Source organism: Hyperoodon ampullatus, assembly GCF_949752795.1.
Source record: "Hyperoodon ampullatus genome assembly, chromosome: 17".
NCBI classification, from domain to species: domain Eukaryota; kingdom Metazoa; phylum Chordata; class Mammalia; order Artiodactyla; family Ziphiidae; genus Hyperoodon; species Hyperoodon ampullatus.
Window position 1 is genome coordinate 43,556,785 of NC_136930.1, and position 22,704 is coordinate 43,579,488.

Below are 22,704 nucleotides of genomic sequence, written 5' to 3' on the forward strand. Positions count from 1 at the left end.
ACCTCACTAAAACTGTTACAAAGGAAGAGAATGATGGTGTGGTATTGGTGGAGGGACAGACACAAAGATCAGTGGAACAGAGCAGAGAATCCAGAAATAAACCCACACAAATGTGCACAACTGATTTTTGACAAAGGTACAAAAGCAGTTCAGTTGAGAAAAGATAGCCTTTTCAACAAGTGGCGCTGGAGCAATTGGACTTCCATAGGCAAAAAAAGAGAACCATGTTCTAAATTTCACACCCTATATGCAAATTAACTCAAAATGGGTCATGGACTTAAATGTATAACCTATAACTATACAACTTCTAGGGGAAAAAAATGAACAAAAAAACCCGGGGAAAAATTCTTCAGGATTTTAGGGTTTGGCAGAGAATTCTTAGACTTGACACCAGAAACAGAATAAAAAAACAGATGAATTACACTTCTTCAAAATTAAAATCTTCTGCTCTGCAAAAGGCCCTATTAAGAAAATGAAGGGCCTCCCTGGTGGCGCAGTGGTTGAGAGTCCACCTGCCGATGCAGGGGACACGGGTTCGTGCCCCAGTCCGGGAAGATCCCACATGCTGCAGAGCGGCTGGGCCCGTGAGCCATGGCCACTGAACCTGCGTGTCCGGAGGCTGTGCTCCGCAACGGGAGAGGCCACAACAGTGAGAGGTCCACGTACCGCAAAAAAAGAAAATGAAAAACTGCAAAGTGAAAGAAAATATCTGCAAACCGCATATCCAACAAAGGACTAGTATCTAGAATAAATTTAAGTACTCTCAAAACTCAACAGTAAACAAACAATCCAATTGGAAAATGGGTGAAAGATATGAAAAGACATTTCACCTAAGAAGATATACAGATGGCAAATAAGCACATGAAAAGATGTTCAACATCATTAGCCATGAGAGAAAAGCAAATCAAATCAAATCATTAAATACCATTAAACACTTATCAGGGTGGATAAAATAAAAAACAGTGAAAACACCCAGTTGCTGAGGAGGATACAGAGAGACTGGATTGCTCCTACATCACTGGTGGGAATGTAAACTGGCACAGACTCCTTGAAAACAGTTTGGCAGTTTCTTAAAAAATTAAATATGTAACTTCCACATGACCCAGCAATTGTACTCCTGGGCATTTATCCTAGAAAAATGAAGACCTGTGCTCAGACAAAAGTTTACACATGAATATTTATAGAAGCATTATTCATAATAGCTAAAAACTGGAAATGACTAGATAGTGGTTAAACAAATTATAGCCATTCTCTACCATGGAATACTGCTCAGCAACAAAAAGAAACAAACTACTGAAATACACAACAAGCTGAATGAATTTCCAAAGAATTATGCTAAGTAAAGGAAATCCCAAAAAGCTACATAATGTTTGATTATATTCATGTAATATTTTATTTTTTAGGGTAATCAGTTCCTTGCTTGTATTTATATTTTTACCTCCTAAACACAGTCAATTCTTATTATTCACAGTAGTCGTGTTCTATAATGATACCATAAGCACTAAATTAGTGGGTACTGAAAAACAGCCCAAGGGGAAATATAGGTTTAGGTTCCTGTGAACCTCTGGTCACAACATTTTCATCAACCGATCAATACATAACCTTGTTTTATGTGTGTTTGTTTTTTCAGTTGAGGTAAAATTGATATGCAAAAAATTGCACTTATTTAATGTACACAGTTTGAAGAGTTTGGACATATGCACATATACATGAAATCATCACCACAATCAACTAATAAATATATGCATTACCTCCAAAAGTTTTATATAATATTCTTGAAATGATACAATATGAAAATGTCAAATAGATTAGTGGTTGCAAAGGTTTAAGGAGGGATGGGGGTGGGAGAAAGTGGATGCAGCTATAAAAAGCCAACATGAGAGATCCCTGTGATCCCTGTGGAAAAGTCTTGACGCTTCATTGTATCAATGTCAATACCCTGGGTGGTGATGTCATACTATAGTTTTGTAAGATGTAATAATTGGAGAAAGTGGGTAAAGTGTATGCAGGATCTCTGTACCATTTCTTTCAACTGCATGTGAATCTACAATTACATCAAAATTAAAAGTTTACCTAACAAATAATTAACTGTTTAAAGCAAAAATAATTATAACATAGCATGAGGCTTATATGTAGAAATAAAGTATAGCAATAAATACCACAAAGGACAGGAGGGACAAATAGAGGTACACTGTTGTAAGGTTTTTACCCTTTTTGTGAAATAGTGTAATATTTGAAAGTAGACTGTAATAAGTTAAAGATATATATTAAAATCTCTTAAATCACCATAAATTTAAAAGGTATAGCTCAAAAAAAAAACCCCAATGGTGCAAATGAGTAGAATCATAAAATAGTCACTCAGTCAAAAGAAGGCAGGAAAAGAAGGAAAAAACTGATAAAACTCAAAGAAATGGACAAATCTACAATTATAGTTGAAGATTTTAACACTTCTCACAATAACTGACAGAAGAAGTAGAGAGAAATGTGTAAGGACAGAGGCTATTTGAACACCATCAACTGCTTGACATAACTGACATTTATAGACTATTCTACCCAATAGTGGCAGCATATATTTACATTCTTTTCAAGTGCACATTGGACATTTCAAGATAGACCAAACTTTGGGCCACAAAACAAGTTCCCATAGTTTAAAAAGCCTGAAATCATATGATATATATTTTTTTCTGACCCCCAGAGGGAAAGAGTGGCGCGGAAAGAAGGGTTAGGAGGCTATGGATTTCATCCAGGCAGGAAATGTTGAGACCAAGCTGTGAGGGCAGAGAGAAAGGGAGAGTTTTGAGGGATAGCAGGGTCATAGAATAGATAGGTCTCTATCAGCAATTAAATGTATAAGGTGGGGGGAGGATAAATTATGAATTTGGGATTAACAGATACACACTACTCTATGTAAAATAAACAACAAGGACCTACTGTATAGCACAGGGAACTATATTCAATATCTTATAATAACCTATAATGGATAGAATCTGAAAAAGAATATATACATATATATATATATGAAACTATCACTTTGCTGTACACCTGAAACATTGTAAATCAACTATACTTCAATAAAAAAATTTTTTTTAAAAAACCACGTAAGGGGGCTTCCCTGGTGGCGCAGTGGTTGAGAGTCCGCCTGCCGATGCAGGGGACATGGGTTCGTGCCCCAGTCTGGGAAGATCCCACATGCCGTGGAGCGGCTGGGCCCGTGAGCCATGGCCGCTGAGCCTGCACGTTTGGAGCCTGTGCTCCGCAACGGGAGAGGCCACAACAGTGAGAGGCCCACGTACCGCAAAAAAAAAAAAAAAACATGTAAGGTAAGAGAAAAGCCAGAGATTATTTCAAGATTGCTGGTTTGGCAATTAAGGAGTGGTGGTAAAGGTTCCCTTTATCAAGATAGGGAACACAGGAGGAAGAACCTTAGGATGGGCATGAGAGGGAAAAGATGAGTCTGGTCTGGGGAAAGGTTGAGTTTGAGGTGTCTATGAAACACTTGGTGAAGATGTCAAGAATGCAGTAGGAAATACTGGACTTTTAACCAGTCATCTGTACTTGATTTCAGGGAATGTGTAGAGGAAAGATGCTAGAAATGGAACCCCAGGAAGCACCAGCATTTCAGGAGTCAGAGGGAGAGGCAGCCCACAAAATTAGGGGAGGAAGCATGGGAAGTTGTGAAAAGGAAGACATGGTTGACTGTATCAAATGCCACAGACAGGCCTAGTACCAAGCCAGCTAAAAAATCCCTGTGGGTTTCATGGATTTAGCAACTGGGTATCATGGTTGCTCTAGTAGCATTCATCCTCTACTAGTTAACCTCCATTTCCTGTGTAAAGGGGATAATCCCTCTTAGCTCACTGGGTTATTTTTTTTTTTTGCGGTACGTGGGCCTCTCACTGCTGTGGCCTCTCCCGTTGTGGAGCACAGGCTCCGGACGCGCAGGCTCAGCGGCCATGGCTCACAGGCCCAGCCGCTCCGCGGCATGTGGGATCTTCCCAGACCGGGGCACGAACCCGTGTCCCCTGCATCGGCAGGCAGACTCTCAACCACTGCGCCACCAGGGAAGCCCTCACTGGGTTATTTTTAAGAACTTAATTAAATAGCAGATGTGGCATTGCCCAGCACAGCACCTGGTACAAAGTAGGTACTCAATAAGTCTGATCAGAAGGGTTTCTCTTGGGAGGAGATGGCAATGTAGGTACGATGACAGGGATCCTTAAAAATAGCTCTGATGGGCAGCGTTCAGTTTCCAAGCACAGAGATCTTGTCGGTACTGAGAACGTATTGAGCGCTCAATAAATGGTAGCTGTTATTGCTACTCGTTGTTATTACTTTAAACACCCTTCAAGCAGTAAAGAAGCCTGAAGGTGGAAGGTGGGAAGATGGTTGTCTCTACAGCAAGGGTGGGGAACTTGTACCAGATAATAGACAGGTTTTTACCACTAGGTGATGTGTACTGTGGCTTAGATGCCAGTCCACTCAAGGTACTGATTCGAATGGCAAATCTGTCTCCCCAATACAACTGCTGTCATCCAAGAACACTAGGATTTTAAAATCATGGGTGGAGGCTTTAAATCATGGGTAAGGCAAGCTGCCAAGATACTCACAAGGAAAGTGACCTGCCAGCACTTCACTCTGTTCATCTGGAAAATGACATCCTGGGTCTGGTTATCAGGCAGGGTTATGCAGCAGCTGATCTCATTATTGCCAACAGAAAGAACGGTCCCACAGCCGGGTTCTGGGTAGTCACAGGTACAGGGATCCAGCTGTATGTATCCATAGTGCCACACCTCTTGGGATAGCTCCAAAAACTGCTCCAAAGTGGGGTGGGGGATGGAGGAAGCAAAAGACTGCTTGAAGCAGATGAAAATCTCATGTCAGAAGCTACTACCATTCTAATGCAACACATGGAATGGAGTCACAGTGAAAGCACCTTTATCTTCTGGACGATACACATGAAGACAATGCCCCTTGTGCTGACAATAAAGGCTGTCCACGTTCATGGTGTGTCCTGCCTCGTTGACCATTGTGTCCCGGCTCCTGTTACAGTGCTCAGACATCATGGAAGTAAAAATATTCGATGTGTGAATGAAGAAGGAAGAAAAGGGTAGAAGGAAATCGAATGAAGAGTTAGGATTCTATCTCAGCAGATTATAGCAGCAAAATAAACAAAAAGTGTATATTTAAAATGCTGTGTTTTAAAAAACTAAGCTGAGATCAGTATAGGAGGAAAGTAGTTCATTTTTACAGGCTGTTTTATATGCTGGTGGCATTAATTGTCAGAGACAGAGTTTTTGGAAATGGCAACGAAATGAGGGCAAGAGTGAGTCTTCTCTCTAGGTTGAGCTCCACAGCCCAAAGGTGCCAAGGGAATGTTTAATGTTAGTGATGCTTAAGGTTTAGATTTTCCCTCTGCTTCTGATGTTACTCCAGAACAGAGGATAGCTGCATTTCACACCTGTGTTCCTGGCATCCTGTCTTGTTAATGTCTACTGAGGACTTTTTTTTTTTTAAGTGATTTTTAATGACTGCATTCAAATAACCTGAAAGAGAAAGACAAATACCGTATGCTAACACATATATATGGAATTTAAGAAAAAAAAATGTCATGAAGAACCTAGGGGTAAGACAGGAATAAAGACACAGACCTACTAGAGAACGGACTTGAGGATATGGGGAGGGGGAAGGGTAAGCTGGGACAAAGCGAGAGAGAGGCATGGACATATATACACTACCAAACGTAAAACAGATAGCTAGTGGGAAGCAGCCGCATAGCACAGGGAGATCAGTTCGGTGCTTTGTGACCGCCTGGAGGGGTGGGATAGGGAGGGTGGGAGGGAGGGAGATGCAAGAGGGAAGAGATATGGGAACATATGTATATGTATAATTGATTCACTTTGTTATAAAGCAGAAACTAACACACCATTGTAAAGCAGTTATACTCCAATAAAGATGTAAAAAAAAAAAAACAAAAAACCCCACAAATAACCTGATATCAGTTTAGTGACCTCCACCTTGTTCTTCCAGCCTCACCATGGTCCTGCCTGATGGGGTGGGAGACGTGTGTTCAGAGAAGGTAGTTCTCACTTTACCACATGGTTAAGTCAGAAGGACCACCCAGTGACAACCTGGCTCTCTCCCAATCCTTCCCTGAAGCAAGGTAACTTACACCTCCCTTTCAAGGACCACGTGAGCACTCTCTGATAAAGGGAAACCTGCTGAGACATATGCGGTGAGGGACAGCTGACTCTTGCTACTAGGTGGCAGAGGATTCCAGGCTACTGTCCCTCCCGGCCACATGTTGGACCAGCTCACTGTGCTGCAGTGCATGCATTCAGCTTAGGAGATGCGTTAAGCTGCCGGGCCTCCCTTTGGGTCAGTGGGCAACAACAGAAATGACAGGTTGTAAGTAGATGCTACCTACCTGTGTGTGTGGGGACCGGGGCTGAGCAATCTTGCCACAGAGCATTCAGAATAGTTTCATGGTTTTTACTACAAAAGTTCTTTTTTATTATATGGTATAAATCTTTAATTTAATTAATTTAAATTAAAATAAATTTCATTTAGTTTATTCTTTGGTAACACTTAAAAAATTTGTAATAAACTCTTGGCTGCAATGCTCTAAAAGAGATGAAAGTATTTGTTTAATTAAAAGTTAAGCTCCAGGGTTTCCCTGGTGGCGCAGTGGTTGAGAGTCTACCTGCCGATACAGGGGACACAGGTTCGTGCCCTGGTCCGGGAAGATCCCACATGCTGCGGAGCAGCTGGGCCTGTGAGCCATGGCCACTGAGCCTGGGTGTCCGGAGTCTGTGCTCCGCAACGGGAGAGGCCACAACAGTGAGAGGCCCACGTACCGCAAAAAAAAAAAAAAAAAAAAAAAAAAAAAGTTAAGCTCCATTTCTAAAGAAAGTTGTTGATGAATAAGTATTTTGCTCAAAATGCTGGCTGGCATTTGCCATTCAAAGGAGGTACACTGATATTACTGACTGTGTGAAAACCAGAGGACAGAAATCTAAAAGGATTATCTATTTGAAAATTAGTTCCGTTTTTGTTTTTGGCTGTGGCACACAGCTTGCAGGATCTTAGTTCCCCAACCAGGGGTTGAACATGGGCCACGGCAGTGGAAGCATAGAGTCCTACCCACTGGACTGCCAGGGAATTCCTGAAAATTAGTTCTTTTAAGAAGTACTTTAAAGGGACTTCCCTGGTGGTCCAGTGGTTAAGACTCTGTGCTCCCAGTGCAGAGGGCACGGGTTTGATCCCTGGTCTGGGACTAAGACCCCGCATGCTGCATGGCGTGGCCTAAAAAAAAAAAAAAAAAAAAAAAAGTGCCTGAAAAAGATAATTTAACATGTGTAACTGCCGAAGGTATGGTTATGTATTTTCATTTAGATCAGGGTTTGGCAAACTTTAAAAAAAAAATAAATTTATTTATTTATTTATTTTTGGCTGCGTGGGGTGTTCATTGCTGCGCATGGGCTTTCTCTAGTTGTGGCGAGCGGGGGCTGCTCTTCATTGTGGTGCTGGCTTCTCATTGCGGTGGCTTCTCTTATTGTGGAGCACAGGCTCTAGGTGCCCGGGCTTCAGTAGCTGTGGCACGTGGGCTCAGTAGTTGTGGCTCACAGGCTCTAGAGCTCAGGCTCAGTAGTTGTGGCGCAGGGTTTAGTTGTTCCACGGCATGCTGGATCTTCTCGGACCAGGGCTTGAACCCGTGTCTCCAGCATTGGCAGGTGGATTCTTAACCACTGTGCCACCAGGGAAGCCCTGGCAAACTTTTCTGCAGAGCCACGTAGCAAATATTTTCAGTTGTGTGGGCACATGATCTCTATCGCAGTTACTAACTTCTTCCACTCTAGCACAAAGGCAGCCTTTGACGATACATGCATGAATGAGCGTGGCTGTGTGCCCGTGGACTTCATTTACACAAACAGTGGCCCATGGGCCACAGTTAGCCTCTCTCTGGTTTAGATCAAATGACTGCTCCTTTAGATTAATCTCACTCATTTTCAATTCCAAGTTTTCTTGTACATGTGCATAAAATTAAGCAATAGTTGTTAATGTGTTCACTCCATTAGTAGAACTTCACAAACACTTAAATAATGCTGGTTTTATAGCAGTATTCTCAGATGCTTCAAGAGAAAATCATTTGTTAACTTGAATAATGGTTCAATATCTTTTCAAATGAAAAAAAACCCCACACATACCCTGTCCCAAAGCAGTATAGACGAGTCTGACAAACAAGACATATTTTAACAAAAGAAATGGCCTCTGCTTCATTGTGTTATCTTATTTTATTCTTTATATTTGGCCAACCACTAAAGCATTGATATTGAACAAAATGCAAAGAAAATTTAGAGGACTAAATTCATACACTCAAAGTGAGGTTTTTAAAAGACCACTATCAAAATATTATGATAAAATCAGGTAAAACATTCAACATAGAAAATAAAATTTAGGGCTTCCCTGGTGGTGCGGTGGTTAAGAATCCGCCTGCCAATGCAGGGGACACGGGTTCGAGCCCTGGTCCGGGAAGATCCCACATGCCATGGAGCAATTAAGCCCGTGTGCGACAACTACTGAGCCTGCGCTCTAGAGCCCGCGAGCCACAACTACTGAAGCCCGCAGCAGAGCCCGTGCTCTGCAACGAGAAGCCACCGCAATGAGAAGCCTGCGCACTGCAAGGAAGAGCAGGCCCCACTCACCGCAACTAGAAGAAAGCCCACGCACAGCAATGAAGACCCAACGCAGCCAAATAAATAAATAAATAAAACATTTTTTAATAAAAGAAAAGAAAATTTGTTTTGTGGCAAAAATACAGATACAAATTTTGGTAGAGCAAAGCAGCATGGTTAAAAACGGCATTCTTACTAAATTAAGAAGTTTATAGAGCAGAAATGTCCTTAGAATTGGTAACTGTATCCAAAGTAGTAGCAATATGCTGTCCATCAAAATAGAAGCTGTAATTATAAAAATTTACAAATACACAGAGAAACTGAACTTCAAAATTTCTCAGACAAAGCTGTGGTGGAATACTAAGGGGGGAAATACTAAATCATGGCAGTATATGCTTTTTCTCTTTTTTTGCAGCTCATCAATAAAATTCTCATGGTAGACTTTGAAGAATTACTTTCTATATCAACCTAAGTATAAATGAGTCCTCTAAATTTGTTGGCATTTTCCTCAAAATCAGTGCTTTGGTGGTGAACACTGGTTAAGTATAAAGGATAAAAAAAAGAGACAACACAATGAAGCAAAGGCCATTTCTTCTGTTAAAATATGACTTGTCAGACTCATATACACTGCTTGGGGGAATGTGAGTTGGTACCATATTTATGGAAGTTTTTAAAATGGACATTTAGAAATATATCCTAAAGAATAATAGAACATGTATTCAAAGACAGAGGATGTTGGCTGCTGTATTCAGGGACTTTCAGCCAGGAACCATACCAGGTGTTGGGAACACACAGAGTATGTATAAATTAGACTCAGTCCTGGGCCTCGTGGTGCTCACTGCCAACATGATTTGTAGCAGCAAATCCTGGAAACAACCTGACTTCCGATAATAGGAAATTGGTTAGCTAAATTATAACATAACTATAAAATGGAATACTCTGTGTCACTAAAAATGATGTTAAAGGTCTATATTAATTAACCTGGCAAAGGACTCACAATATATTGTCTGTATTTTTTAGAATCTTTAAACAATAAGCCTTTATTAATTTTATGAAAAGAAAAATCGATGAAGGTATTCTCATCTTTAAAAAGGCCCCATTTTTAGTGCTTCATGGGTTTATAAATTACAGAAACAGCTCAATTCCAGTCTGTTTCTTTAACTCCCTTCCAAGAGATTTCTCTTGGTGCAATATTTCATTCACCTTAGTTTGGTTGTCTTCTTTCTGGAGAGCCTCTAATTTCTGCCTCTGCACCTCTGTGGGTTTGGCCCATTCTTTTTCAATGTCCTGTATTGCCTTAAAACAATATAAGTTGTAAAATTAGCAAAATTAACAGAAATGAATTAATCTGACAAAAACAGACTCGTGTATGAAAGGCTATAAAAACAGACCCAAGTGGACACATATAAGATTTAGCATGTTATAAAGGTTACTTTTTAAATTAGTTGGATATGGGAAGCAATTTCTCAGTGGTTTGGGGACAACTGATAGCACTTAGGAAAGAAAATAAAATTAGCTCTTTCCCCACACCACCCAAATAAACACAGATAGGTTAAAGATTCGAACGTAAAAACCATAAAAGAACCAGAAGGAAATAAAAGGTATTTTTATCTGATCTTGTGATAGGAAATACCTTTCTAAGAAACAAAGATAAAATGTCATATAAATGAATGTATAATTACATAAAAATATAAAAACTTCTGTATATAAAACCACCAGGAACAAAACTAAGAAGCAAATGGCAAACCAGGGGAAATGACTGCATCATATGTGGCAAAGAGTTGATCTTATTTACGTAAACCAACAGTAAAAATGTAAACATCCCTAATAGGAAAATGGACAAAGGATTTGTATCAGCAATTAATAAAAAGGAATTCCAAATGACAAATATAGATTGAACCTCACTAGTAGTCAAAGAATCTGTTTGCTTCTCAAATTGGCAAAGACAAAAAATATATATAATATTCAGAGTCAGCAAGGGTTTGGAGAAACAGGAAGTTTCATATAGATCTGATGCAATTTAAACTAGTAAAATTTTATGGAGGTGACTTGGCATATAAATCTAAAACCACCTATAGGCATGATAAACATAGACGTGGGGAAAATATACTGATAACGCTATTAATACTATTGTTTGTAATACTGAAAATTTTCCAACTATTAATAGTGGCAAACACATGTATAGTGCTTACTATGTGTCAGGCAATGTTTTAATTGTTCTAAAACAAAAGTCAATCCCAGCCCCTCCCCCTCTGGTAACTACTAATTTGTTCTTGGTATCTATGCATTTGTTTTTGTTTGGTTTGGTTTGTTCATTTATTTTATCATATTATTTATTGATTATTTAATTTATATTTCAGTGAAATCATATGGCATTTGTCTTTCTCCATCTGACTTTATTTCACTCAGCAAAATACTGAGTGAAATACAACATGTCCATCCATGTTGTCACAAAGAGCAGGATTTCATCTTTTTCATGGCTGAGTAGTATTCCAGCCAAGGAATGCTCAGAGCCACCAGAAGATGGAAGAGGCAAGGAACAGAAAATTCTTTAGCACCCTGAGAGGGAACATGGTCCTGCCAGCACCTTGATTTCAGACTTCTGGCCTATGGAACTGTGAGAGAATAAATTTCTATTATTTTAGCGCTCCCCTACCCCTCGCCCCCCCGCATAAAGAAAAAAGTCAACCCTCACATCCACCCTATGAAATAGGTACTATTATGAAATGCCCAAAAATAGGTGATTGAGTTTAGGTACAACCAAATAATAGCTTATGCTATCATTTAAAACTATATAGAATATTTAACAACATGAGGAAAGTCTGTGATGCACTGATACATGAAAAAATGTCAAGTTACAAAATAAGGGCATAGTAGTAGATCCTGATTTTTTTTTTTTTTTCCGGTACGTGGGCCTCTCACTGTTGTGGCCTCTCCCGTTGTGGAGCACAGGCTCCGGACGCGCAGGCTCAGCGGCCATGGCTCACGGGCCCAGCCGCTCCGCGGCATGTGGGATCTTCCCGGACCGGGGCACAAACCCGCGTCTCCTGCATCGGCAGGCGGACTCTCAACCACTGCACCACCAGGGAAGCCCTAGAATGCATTTTTGAAACTACAATTCAGTGTGCTTTCCATGAAGCCATCTTTCCCCCAGCTATAAGACGAGGAGACACCATCGATATCTCTCTGGTTTACAACTCCTTAATGAAGATAGGTAAATATCATATTATGATGCTAGCAGTTCCTAATTCTCACTACTCTGTATCCCTGGAAACCATGCCACAGAAACAATATTAGAATTAGGTGATGCATTCTCAATGAAGGATGTGCTGGCAAAAAAAACAGACACTAATAATGTATCATAACAGCAAGAATACAGTGGCGCAGAGCCTCAGTAAACATTTAAAATGGTAAATTATGTTCCAGCTCATGTAACAGGGGTGTAAGTACACTGAACATGGTTATACATGGATCAAAGTGGGATATGAAACGAGCTCAAAACTATATCCTAGGCATAAAAAATACCATAGTGAACATTAACTATTTAATAAGTGATATTTTGATTTGCCTTCTTAGAATTTAGAAGAGTTTCGTGGAAATCATTTACTAGATGGCCTTGGTCTCTTAAAAAATCACCTAAGGAGAAATGTGTATTAAGGTTGTGAGTCCTGTGACATTCTGGCTGCTGGGGTCTGCTCTGTTCAGTCATACACCCAGGTTCTCTGCCCTGTGCTGAAAAAGCCAAGGTCCCTGTGTGGAGTTGGTGGTCTAGTGGGGGAGATATATACACAAATGATGCTCTATTTTGTCAAACTGATGATTCCATTGGTTTTTCAATATGATGGTCTTGTGTGACACTAAGAAAAAACACAGCCAATTGAATTATAACACAGTGCCAGGTGGCAGTCCTGTGCAGTGCATGAACTGCTCATGCCAGTCTCTCCCAGCTGGTAATTGCTTTCATTTCTTCTGAGGCATGTGGCAAATTCTCTCACATTCAGCAGCACTGCTCAGCCTGTGCTAGGCAGTCCTTTTGCTTAATCTTAGTATAAAATGGAGCAGTTTCCTCTCTCTGGGAACATAAAGCACCTGGTTGTTGCTTTGAGAGAAAATGTGAAACATGGAACTGCGGTCATTTCTTCAAAGATGAACATTTGCTTTTCCAGTATAAAAGGAAACCCTGCCACCCACTCTTTGCCTCTCTGTGTAAGCAATAACTCCCATTCCATGCAGAATCATACTCTATGAAGTTTAAATGACAATTAGACTCAACACATATGTCAACAACACACCTAATCCAACTAAAGGGAAAACAGTATGAACAGCTATGTATCAGTTAGCTATTGCTGCATAACAAACGACTCCAAAATGAAGACTTGCTTAAAATAATCCAATTAAAGCAATGTAATTGCTTAAAACAAAACCAGAAGTATGTGCTTTTCCTCTTCTATGCTCTTTCGTAAACCAAAGCATCAAAATCCACCCTTTCACTTTTTTGCTACAACCAAAGTACTGCAGGAGGTTCTATCAATGTTTCCTTGTCCCCTTGCAAAGCTCATTAAAAGTAATGTCTGACCCGACACTTCTCCTCTCTCTTCAATTTTACCTACTTAGTTTATGAAGAGCCACAGAGTACAGCAGCTTAGAACCGCACTACATAAAAGCCACCTGCAAATGTGTTAAATCCCTTTTCTAAATCCTCCACCTCTAAGCCTACTCAATCCTTTGTCAGCAAACGTTATTTTTTCTTTTTCTTAAAAATGCAGATAGTACCAACTGCCTGACAGAATTATTATGAAGCTTAAATGAAACAATGCATTTAAAACAGTTAGTACTATGAGGGGCCCCCCAGGAGGCTTAATGCTAAGGTCATGCTGGGAATAGTTCTAGTCTCTGGAGATACAGCAGTGAACAAAACAAATTCCCAATCTCATGGAGAAATCATTCTAGTAGGGACAGAGACAGTAAACAAAAATGTTATATATAGTGAAATGGTGGAAATGCTAAGGAGAAGATAAAGCAAGTACGTCAGGATGTGGGGTTTAGTCTGAGGGAATAGAAAACCGTGGGAGGGTTTGAACAGGCCAGGAATTCGACCCACCATTCTGCTGCTTGAGAACAAACTGAGGGATAACCTCATGGAACACCTTAAAAGAAGTTTCCAAACCTCCCTCCCACAACTGGCAAGCCAGGCCTGGGAAAGGATCAGGCCTCCGAAGATGCTGCCTCCTGAGGGTGAAGAGTGGTGGGGAGCTGGGGAAGCAGGCAGGAGCTGAGATGGGGGTAACCAGTGGTGCATCACAGAGGCAGCCTCTGCTGACCACGGCTGAGCAGAGCCTTCATCACATTAAGTCGGGCAAGGAAAGGAGGCCAAACACTAAATTTACTTTTCTGGAGACGGAGGGGCAGGGGTACGGCAGGACCAGCTACATAATTTGCAGGGCCTAATACGAAACGAAAATGCAGGGTCCCTTGTTAAAAAATTAAGAATTTCAAGATGGGACAGCAGAGCATTCAACAAGCCTGGGGCCGTCTGAGCTCGGAGGGCAGGGGCAGTGCAGCCCCACAGGCCACTTGCCCATGAGGCTGGCCCCGGGGGCAGGTATGCTACTTGTTGGTTTAGGGAAAAAGAAGATTATGCTAAAGCGAGATTTAGGGACCATGCGTGACTTTAAATTAGCAGGGATATCCTTTCCGGGCTCATGTAAATTAGCCTAGGTGATGGAGTATCAGCTGCCAATTTGGAGAGATTGTTAGAATGGGGGAGAATTCTTTTCCCTCTAAACTCTACTTCTTTAAAAATATTTATCTATTGGGCTTCCCTGGTGGCGCAGTGGTTGGGGGTCCGCCTGCTGATGCAGGGGACACGGGTTCGTGCCCTGGTCTGGGAGGATCCCATGTGCCGCGGAGCGGCTGGGCCCGTGAGCCATGGCCGCTGGGCCTGCGCGTCCGGAGCCTGTGCTCCGCAACGGGAGAGGCCACAGTGGTGAGAGGCCCGCGTAACGCAAAAAAAAAAAAAAAAAAAAAAAAAAAAAAAAAAAAAATTATCTATTTATCTATTTATATTCTATTTATTTAGTTACTGTGGTTAAAATATACATAACATTTATCATTCTAACCATCTATAGGTATACAATTCAGTGGCACTAAAAACACTGACAGTGCTGTGTAACCATCACCACTCTCTATACCTAAAACTTTTTCATCATCCCTAGCAAAAATTCTATACCCATTAAACAATAACGCCTCCCCTTCTCCCAGCCCCGTGTAACCTCTATTCTACTTTCTGTTTATATGAATTTGCCTCTTCTAGGTATGGAGGTAGAATTCTGAACTGCCACGCGTGTTCTGTAATGGTTTCAAACTCAAAAGGCCTATAGTATCTGGTGTTCTGATAGCTCTTGGTTCGCCTCACCTGCATGTAGATCAAATCTACAGCTGCTCTGCAGTCCATCAGCCTGGCGTCGAGGGATGGGTCCAGGTACCTGCATGATTCAGGAGCGTTCAGTTAATTCATGACACGGCTAATGGACACACCTGGGAGTACATGCTCTCTGAAGTGGTGGTCCTCGACGTCTTGAACCAAGGCCCCCTCTTCTAGCAAAGCCACAACCCTCTGCTTGCCTAGTCTTCAACTGTCCTTCCATCTCTTCTATTTCCTATTGTCCTTATATTGTAAGCTTACCTGGTGGGCTCTGAGAATAGAAATGCAAAAAAAAAAAAAAAAAAGCTTGAAGGGAATGGTGCACATCACTGTTCACACCCAGCACCCCTCTTGGCCACCAAGTCTTCACGCCCTCTCCCCCCCACCCCGCAATTCCTGGCATAACGATCTGCCCTGTACCCACATCTGTATCACTGCCCGGTACCCAGGCCACGTCATCTCTTGCCTGAGCTGCTCCGGTGGGCTCCTCACCAGACTTTCTGCCTTGGTTGTGTTCCCTCAGTCCCACACTCCACATTCTAACTGGAGTGGTCTTCCCCAAGTAACTTTTCAGACCCTCATAGTCCCAGGAGTTAGAGCATTTATCCTGGTTGCTCCCAAGACCCCAATGTCATTTCCAGTTCCATCTCTGGCCTCTCTCCCGTCCCCCACACTCTACATTCCGCCCCTGTTTTCTCTTCTCTCCCTCCACCCCGAAGACCACTCGCCTCAGCAGCCTCCTTCCCGGCCTTACCCGCCTCTCCCACAAGCTTCATCCTCATGTGCCCTCCCCTGGTCCCTACTCCTCAAGTCTGTGTTAGCAAACACCACCCCCCCAACTGCCGCCCCCGTGCTTCCTCAGCACGCTGAGTTTATCCTGACTTCTGCTCTGATCAAGCTGATCTTGACACCAGGTGTGAAGACCCCTTAGATCAGTGCTGGGTCCTATTCAGACTTGCCCCTCTGGACCTTGGCAAAGGGACTTGCAAATAGCAGGGCCTCATGTCTGTCTAACAGCTCTAGAATTGCCAGGATGTTACAAGTGAACTTACAAGTACTGTGTGAGCCCAGTGGCATGCTAAGAACCGACAGAAACCACCAAGAGAGGGTGCGCCAGGGCTGGTCTATCACCAGTCTGAAGGCGCAGGTGAGCAGAATCAGGGCACTCAGCAGTGGAGGGGGTGGAGACAGTGGGATCGGCCTAGACCAGGAAAAGGATGAAAATGTTGCTTGAAGATCAGCTTCATTCTAAGGGCTGGGGAGGAGAAACTGAAGCATTCCTCCCTGTATTCCACGTAGCTACTTCACCCCTTCTCCCCAGGTGCCCTGTGTGGCAGAGAATAGCAACTGTTGTACCAGAGTTGGAGAACTCCCAAACCCACCCCAGACTGGGGCCCTGCGAGGCCAGGGCAGGCACCCTCTGGTCTGGAAGGAACTACAGCATCTTTGGAGAGATGCACCAGGGAATTCACAGACAGAGAAAAATCCCTAAAACTTGACTAGGTCTCACTGCGAGGCCTCACCAGCTGGGAATCCCACAGCTAGTGTTAGTCAAGTGAGCCTCCATGCTCCAACCCAATAAGACCTCACTCTGGACAGAGGGCCAGGCACCTGTGGGATCCTTTCTCCAGGCTCTCCCCTTCCAGGGACCTCATCCTCAGCTCTAACAGCTGAAGTGGGACCTCCTTTCCTCCCAAGCCCCAGGAGCAAAGGCAATCTGCCCGGATCTGAGATACAGGCTGGTGATCGGGTAGACATTTTGTCTTGCACTTATGATCCAGAAGTTATCTATTTAATGAAGACGTAGGCAAAGCCCAATTTCCAATTCAAGCTTCGAGGTGAGGGACAGAATCCTCATCTCTTCTTTGATCTCGAGTTCTCTGGAGAGCCCATGGACAAAACAGTCTAAGCCCCAGGGATTTGGGTGGGGGGTTACTATGATCATCATTATTATCAGCAATGTAACAATAATAAACATGATCAAAATTTATTGAGCATATAGGATTACTTCATTTAACCCTCACTATAATCCTATGAGATAGACCCTATTATTATTATTTCCCATTTTACAGATAAAGAAACTGAGGCTTAGAGAGCTTGAATAACATGACTAAAGTTCAGCTAAACCCTGCGATTCACACACTCAGCTCCCAGGAACAACTATGCTTAGCCACCTGTTATTATGGGCAGCTTCCAGAAGAATAACTACTCTCTAAACTCTCAGACAGAACTGCATCCTTTTCCCCTTCTCAGGGCTCCATGCCACAGGTTTTGACCATTTCTCAGAATACTTTTGAATAGCAGTATATGAACTTCTAGCCTTGCTGGGAATCTTCTTCCGAAATTCAAAGCCACAGCCTGGAGCTCTAGCAAGGCATCACAAGGTCAAGATATCTACTATTCCTCGATGTCAAAATGCCTTTCTTTAAAAACTTCTGTGTTCAGATTACAGATTAACTGGGCTGGGCAAGAGTGAGCCAAAGAAGCAATCCAATACAGCCACAGTAATAAACATTGGGAATTACAGATTAATTCCCCCATTCCCCCATTGTTATTTTTATTATTATTATTTTTTTGCAGTACGCAGGCCTCTCACTGTTGTGGCCTCTCCCGTTGCAGAGCACAGGCTCCGGACGCACAGGCTCAGCGGCCACGGCTCACGGGCCCAGCCGCTCCGCGGCATGTGGGATCCTCCCAGACCGGGGCACGAACCCACGTCCCCTGCATCGGCAGGCGGACCCTCAACCACTGCGCCACCAGGGTAGCCCCCCCATTGTTATTTTGTTTGTTCTTCAGAGGACCCCTTCTTTCTACGAGAAATAAAAGTATTTTCTGCAAAAATACTGCAGATTTTTTTCCTAGATTGTGTCCTATCAACCTAGGAAAATATGTCTGGCTCTAGTAAATAAGCATGTATTGTTGGAATCCTTTAGGAATATAAGCCAAATACGTAGAATTCAAATTCACTGTGGGGGAATTCCCTGGGGGTCCAGTGTTTAGACTCTGCATTTTCACCACCGAGGGCGGGTAGGTTCAATCCTTGGTCGGGGAATTAGGATCCTGCAAGCTGTGCGGCATGGCAAAAAATAAAATAAAATTCACTGCGAATCGGCTGAGTCCACTCTTTGCCTTCAGGGAATATCAGTCATCTATTCCAAAGCAAACACACGACCTATAATTCCTCACCATTATCTGCTTCAATCCCCAATCCCCCTACCCACAGCCTTAACTTCATGGCTGCCATCCTCATGATAATATCCCTCAAGTTTTTAACTTGAGACCAGTGAAAGTCATCCTCAGCGTCCCATTCTTTAGGACAAATGTTCTGGTTCATTCGCTCCTTTCTCTTCCTCATTGCTTTCCTGGACCTTCCCCAAGCTCCTGAGCTCCCTGGAGCTGTCAGGCTGTGAGCTGGATGTGGGAGAATCTGACAAACTCTGATCTGCAAAGCTAAGATATCCTGAGATACCTTCTGTCACAATAAATGCTTACTCACCACTTCCTGAGTCCAAGCTTGAAGTTTTCCACTTCAGAACTGCGAAGGCTAACATAAGGGAGCTCAAAGTCCACCAATTTTTTAATGACTAGAGAAAGGGAAAAGAGTCTTATTGGTTGAAACAGCACAGATAGTTTTCATACAGTGCAGTGCTTTAAAATGATAAAATAGAGCATTACTATTGGAAGAATAATTAATACTGTCTTGCATTTATATGTAATTTTTAACTTTCTGAAGTTCATTTAAAAAATAAGTAGCATTTGATTCTCATAAAAGACCAATGGCTTGAGTAGGGGACATTTTCACTGTGATACAGATGAAGAAACTGGGGTCCAGAGAGGTCCAGTGCCTTCACCAGCACACCACACAGCTCCTGGTGGCCAAGCTAACTTCCATCTCCAAATCACCTCCCCACAGCTTCTGAGGACATATGTAAACTACTCGAAGACAACTGATACCATCTCACAACAAAAATAATTGTAATATCTAGAAATGCACTGTAGAGAAAAGCAAAAGCTATATGAAACAATGTCATTGGTCACTATCTCACTGCATGTATATTTTTTAAAGAACCTAAGAACTTATTTATATCATGCACATTTCATAGCAAATATTCCTCAACAAGGAGATATTCCTTAACAAGGTCTGATGGGATCTGCTGATGCCCGGAGTCCAGCACTCCATCCACAAGGGGGTTGTGGCGTGGCTGGAGAGCAGCCCCCAGCGTGCAGGGATAAAGGTGCACCGGACAGCAGCGCTGGGGCTCAGGAGGCACAAGAGGAAGTGTGGTTACTGGAGAGAACTGATGTCTTGTTCCTGACCATGCTGCCCCTCTGGAGCTGCTCACCCCCAGCTCACCTTGAACAAAGGCACAGCCCCCCATCCCCAAATGTCCGGTTCAGGGGCCGAGAGTCGTAGTAGAGACCACACACTGGGGCGTTCCCCTGGGGGGTGACTGGCCCCTCAGCTGCAACCCCGCATCTCCTGGCTGAGTGCCTGCCCACACCTGCCCACCCCATCTCAGGCTGCCTGCATTTCCTTCTCTCCTTACCAGACAGCTTGCCCTCTTTGTAAGACCGAATGAGAAATAGTCCAAAGTATCCCAGCAGCTCCTGACACAGTCCAATTTTGTGTGATACCACCTTTAACCAAAGATGAGAAAGAGGAGGGAAAAGTTATGAGTGTCCACCTGTAAATATCAATAAAAAGAGCTTTAAGGGGCCAGTGGGTATTAAGAGAAATCTTTCCTGAATCTAAAAATGGTATATACTTATTTTAGAAATTTTTAAAAATTACAGGGAAAAAAATAAAAATCAGTCCCCCCAACAATGGACATGAACTGGCCCCAGCTGAGACTGGTTTGTCCCATCTGGGATAAGGACTCGTCTCCCAGATTGGTTTGGTCTCTATTGTCCACTGGAGGGCAGTAGCCATTCTCCAGGATCATCAGCCCTTCTGTAATACCTGCCCCTGGGGCCCACGCTCCAATGTACCTTCCCTGGGGGCTGGATTACCAGATATTGGGAAAAGGGATGTTCCCCACCACTGGCTGGCATATAAAAGTATACAGGCTAATGTCCGCCTATGACACTCCAGGCCTGCTTCTCTCTGATGTCTGCTGTGATGCTCAAGTCTAATTTATGTGGCTTTTGCTCAGTGAAACCTCAGATCCCGGGCACAGGCTGCCCTCATTTCATATTCCTCTTTGACCTTTACCTCAAACAGCTTTCATTTCAACACCAGTGTTTTCGTTTTTACCAACTGGTCATGAGGCTGTAACCTCGAAACATTTCACATCCATTCACCCTCCCTTAGTAGGAACATTCATGCTTCCACAGGCTCTTTCCTCTCCACTCGGCCAGCCCACCCCCTCTTTAAGGCTGGGTTCCTGGGTGATTTCTTTGCATGCCTAGTCTGAATTTGCTAGATCACCTCTGCAACCCTCTGCGCGGGGGTCCACCTGTATGGCTCTGTGCGTGAGCTGACCCCTTGACCATGGCTCCAAGTTCTCAAGGTGGCAGTTGTACCAGGCTGAAAGGGGTACTTTCTTGTCCGAGGTCTGTAAATTACCTTGGGAGACAGTCTGATTAGGTGGATGGTATAAGTAGGTGTTCTAGTATAGAAGTAAAGAAGAGCCTGGGAACTTTTCACAACTTTTACTCAATGTTTATCCCCATTCTCCTTCTTTCTACCTTACTCTCTTCCCCATGCCCTTGCAAAACAAAAAAACAAAACAAAGCAAAACCCTGAACCAAAACACAGGGCACCTCTGTGTGTGGGGCTGAGTGTGCACCAGTGGTAACACATTGCAAAGTCGTCTTCTCCTAGAGTAAATATGAACCCATGCCCACTCAAATTAGATTTCTCTCTTCTCTGACTCATTCAGTGAAAACAGCAAGCTTACATGCCAAGGAAGATAGAGGAGTGGGAACGGAGACACTTTCTATAATTTATAAAGACATAAATACAGACACCTTTCGAGGAGGAGAAAGCAGCACAAAAAGAGACACAATAGTATTTCCTTCTTAGCAAATGTTAATGATGCTTCAAAATACAAACACCACCAATAAAACTACATTAGCACAAATGCATAGAAAGCAAAAAAGAGATTTTAGTTTGTTGCTGGTCCTTAAAGAGCCCATCAGGGGCTTCCCTGGTGGCGCAGTGGTTGGGAGTCTGCCTGCCGATGCAGGGGATACGGGTTCGTGCCCCGGTGCGGGATGATCCCGCATGCCACGGAGCAGCTGGGTCCGTGAGCCATGGCCGCTGGGCCTGTGCATCCGGAGCTTGTGCTCCGCGGGGGAGGCCGCGGCAGTGAGAGGCCCGCGTACCGCAAAAAAAAAAAAAAGAAAAAAGAAAAGAAACTAAAGAGCCCATCAGGATGGCTGGAGAAGCAAAGTGAGCGTGGTGACAAGTATGCTTGAGAAGATACGGACAATAATTTTTAACTACAAAAAGTACGTTACATTTTTATGTCAGCTAGAGAATTTCCCAGCCCCTGGAAGAGAATTCACATCTGTGCCTGGCCAAGTGCTCGCTTTACCTTATACAGAAACTCTTTTACTTCATTTTACCTCCACTGCTAATGATGTCCATGCTAATGGATTTGAATTTCTCACGAGCCAATGTGATGGAAGAGGGGAAGGACATTTTTTTGAGGTTAATGTACCTCATTCAACTTCTGCTGTCAGTTCCAAGGGGAACCGGACAAAACAAGTGGCACCGTGGAGCCCTAGACTTACTGCCCTACTTAATACTTATTCAGCACTCCCTCTAACATCATACCAATAATGATAAAGAGCCATACTCACCACTGCTGATGGATCGTGAGCTATTGCTATAATTACTTAGACATCATTTCAAAAAATTAAATAACTTACCCAAACTCACATGTAGCAGCTCTGTAATTTGAATCTGGGACTTGTCCTAACCCCAGCAGATAGGAGACCCCATACTCCCACCAGCAGCCATCTTCAGCTACAGTTATGTCTAGTTTGGCCAGCGAGCCCAGTGTGTGTAAAACATATCAATAATGGTGTCCTTGGGCAGGGCAGCTACTCTCCGGTTCTCTGTAGGCCCAACCATTTCCAAATGAGCTTATATCCTACAGCTGCACCCCTGACTTACCTGCCTGGCCACAGAGTACCTGAGTTTGTGGTCCCTACCCTCACTATTACTGTCTTCTCCTCTTTCTTTTATGTGTCTATCTCCCACTTTGTAAGTCCTGGGAGGGCAATTTAGGGAACTGTGTTTTGTGTTTTGGGGTCTCTTGGTATAAATCCACTCAAGTGTTAAGCATCAAGGGCCCTTGATAATTTCTAGAAAGATCATTCTAGAAATCCGTACAGATTAGCAAGACTGGAAGCAGGGAGGTTAGTTTGGGAGCGGCTAGGGGCATGGGGATGAAGAGGAGAGAGACTTGGGATGTAGTGTCAGTAGGATTTGGGGGGTGAAGGAGGAGGACCCAGGGTAACTTGTCAATGGATGGCCTCAGCAACCAGGTGGCTGCTGATACCGTGCAACCAGGTCACAATCCAGGAGCCAAGAAAAGGGTGTATGTAGTGACTTGAGTAGGAAGAAAGGTGCAAAATAATCATTCTCGAGCAGAGCAA

At 43.1% G+C, this 22,704-nt stretch overlaps 1 protein-coding gene across 1 annotated transcript in view; it reads right to left on the minus strand.

Moving 5' to 3' along the window:
- SNX31 (sorting nexin 31) overlaps nt 1–22,704 on the minus strand; it is a gene marked incomplete at both ends in the record, with an annotated part of 64,536 nt that overhangs the window by 11,672 nt on the left and 30,160 nt on the right. The window contains 5 exons of the mRNA XM_079722852.1: nt 4,608–4,811; nt 9,876–9,968; nt 15,088–15,157; nt 18,593–18,680; nt 19,644–19,734. Coding sequence (XP_079578978.1) covers nt 4,608–4,811; nt 9,876–9,968; nt 15,088–15,157; nt 18,593–18,680; nt 19,644–19,734 — 546 coding nt within the window. The remainder of the gene's footprint in view (nt 1–4,607; nt 4,812–9,875; nt 9,969–15,087; nt 15,158–18,592; nt 18,681–19,643; nt 19,735–22,704) is intronic.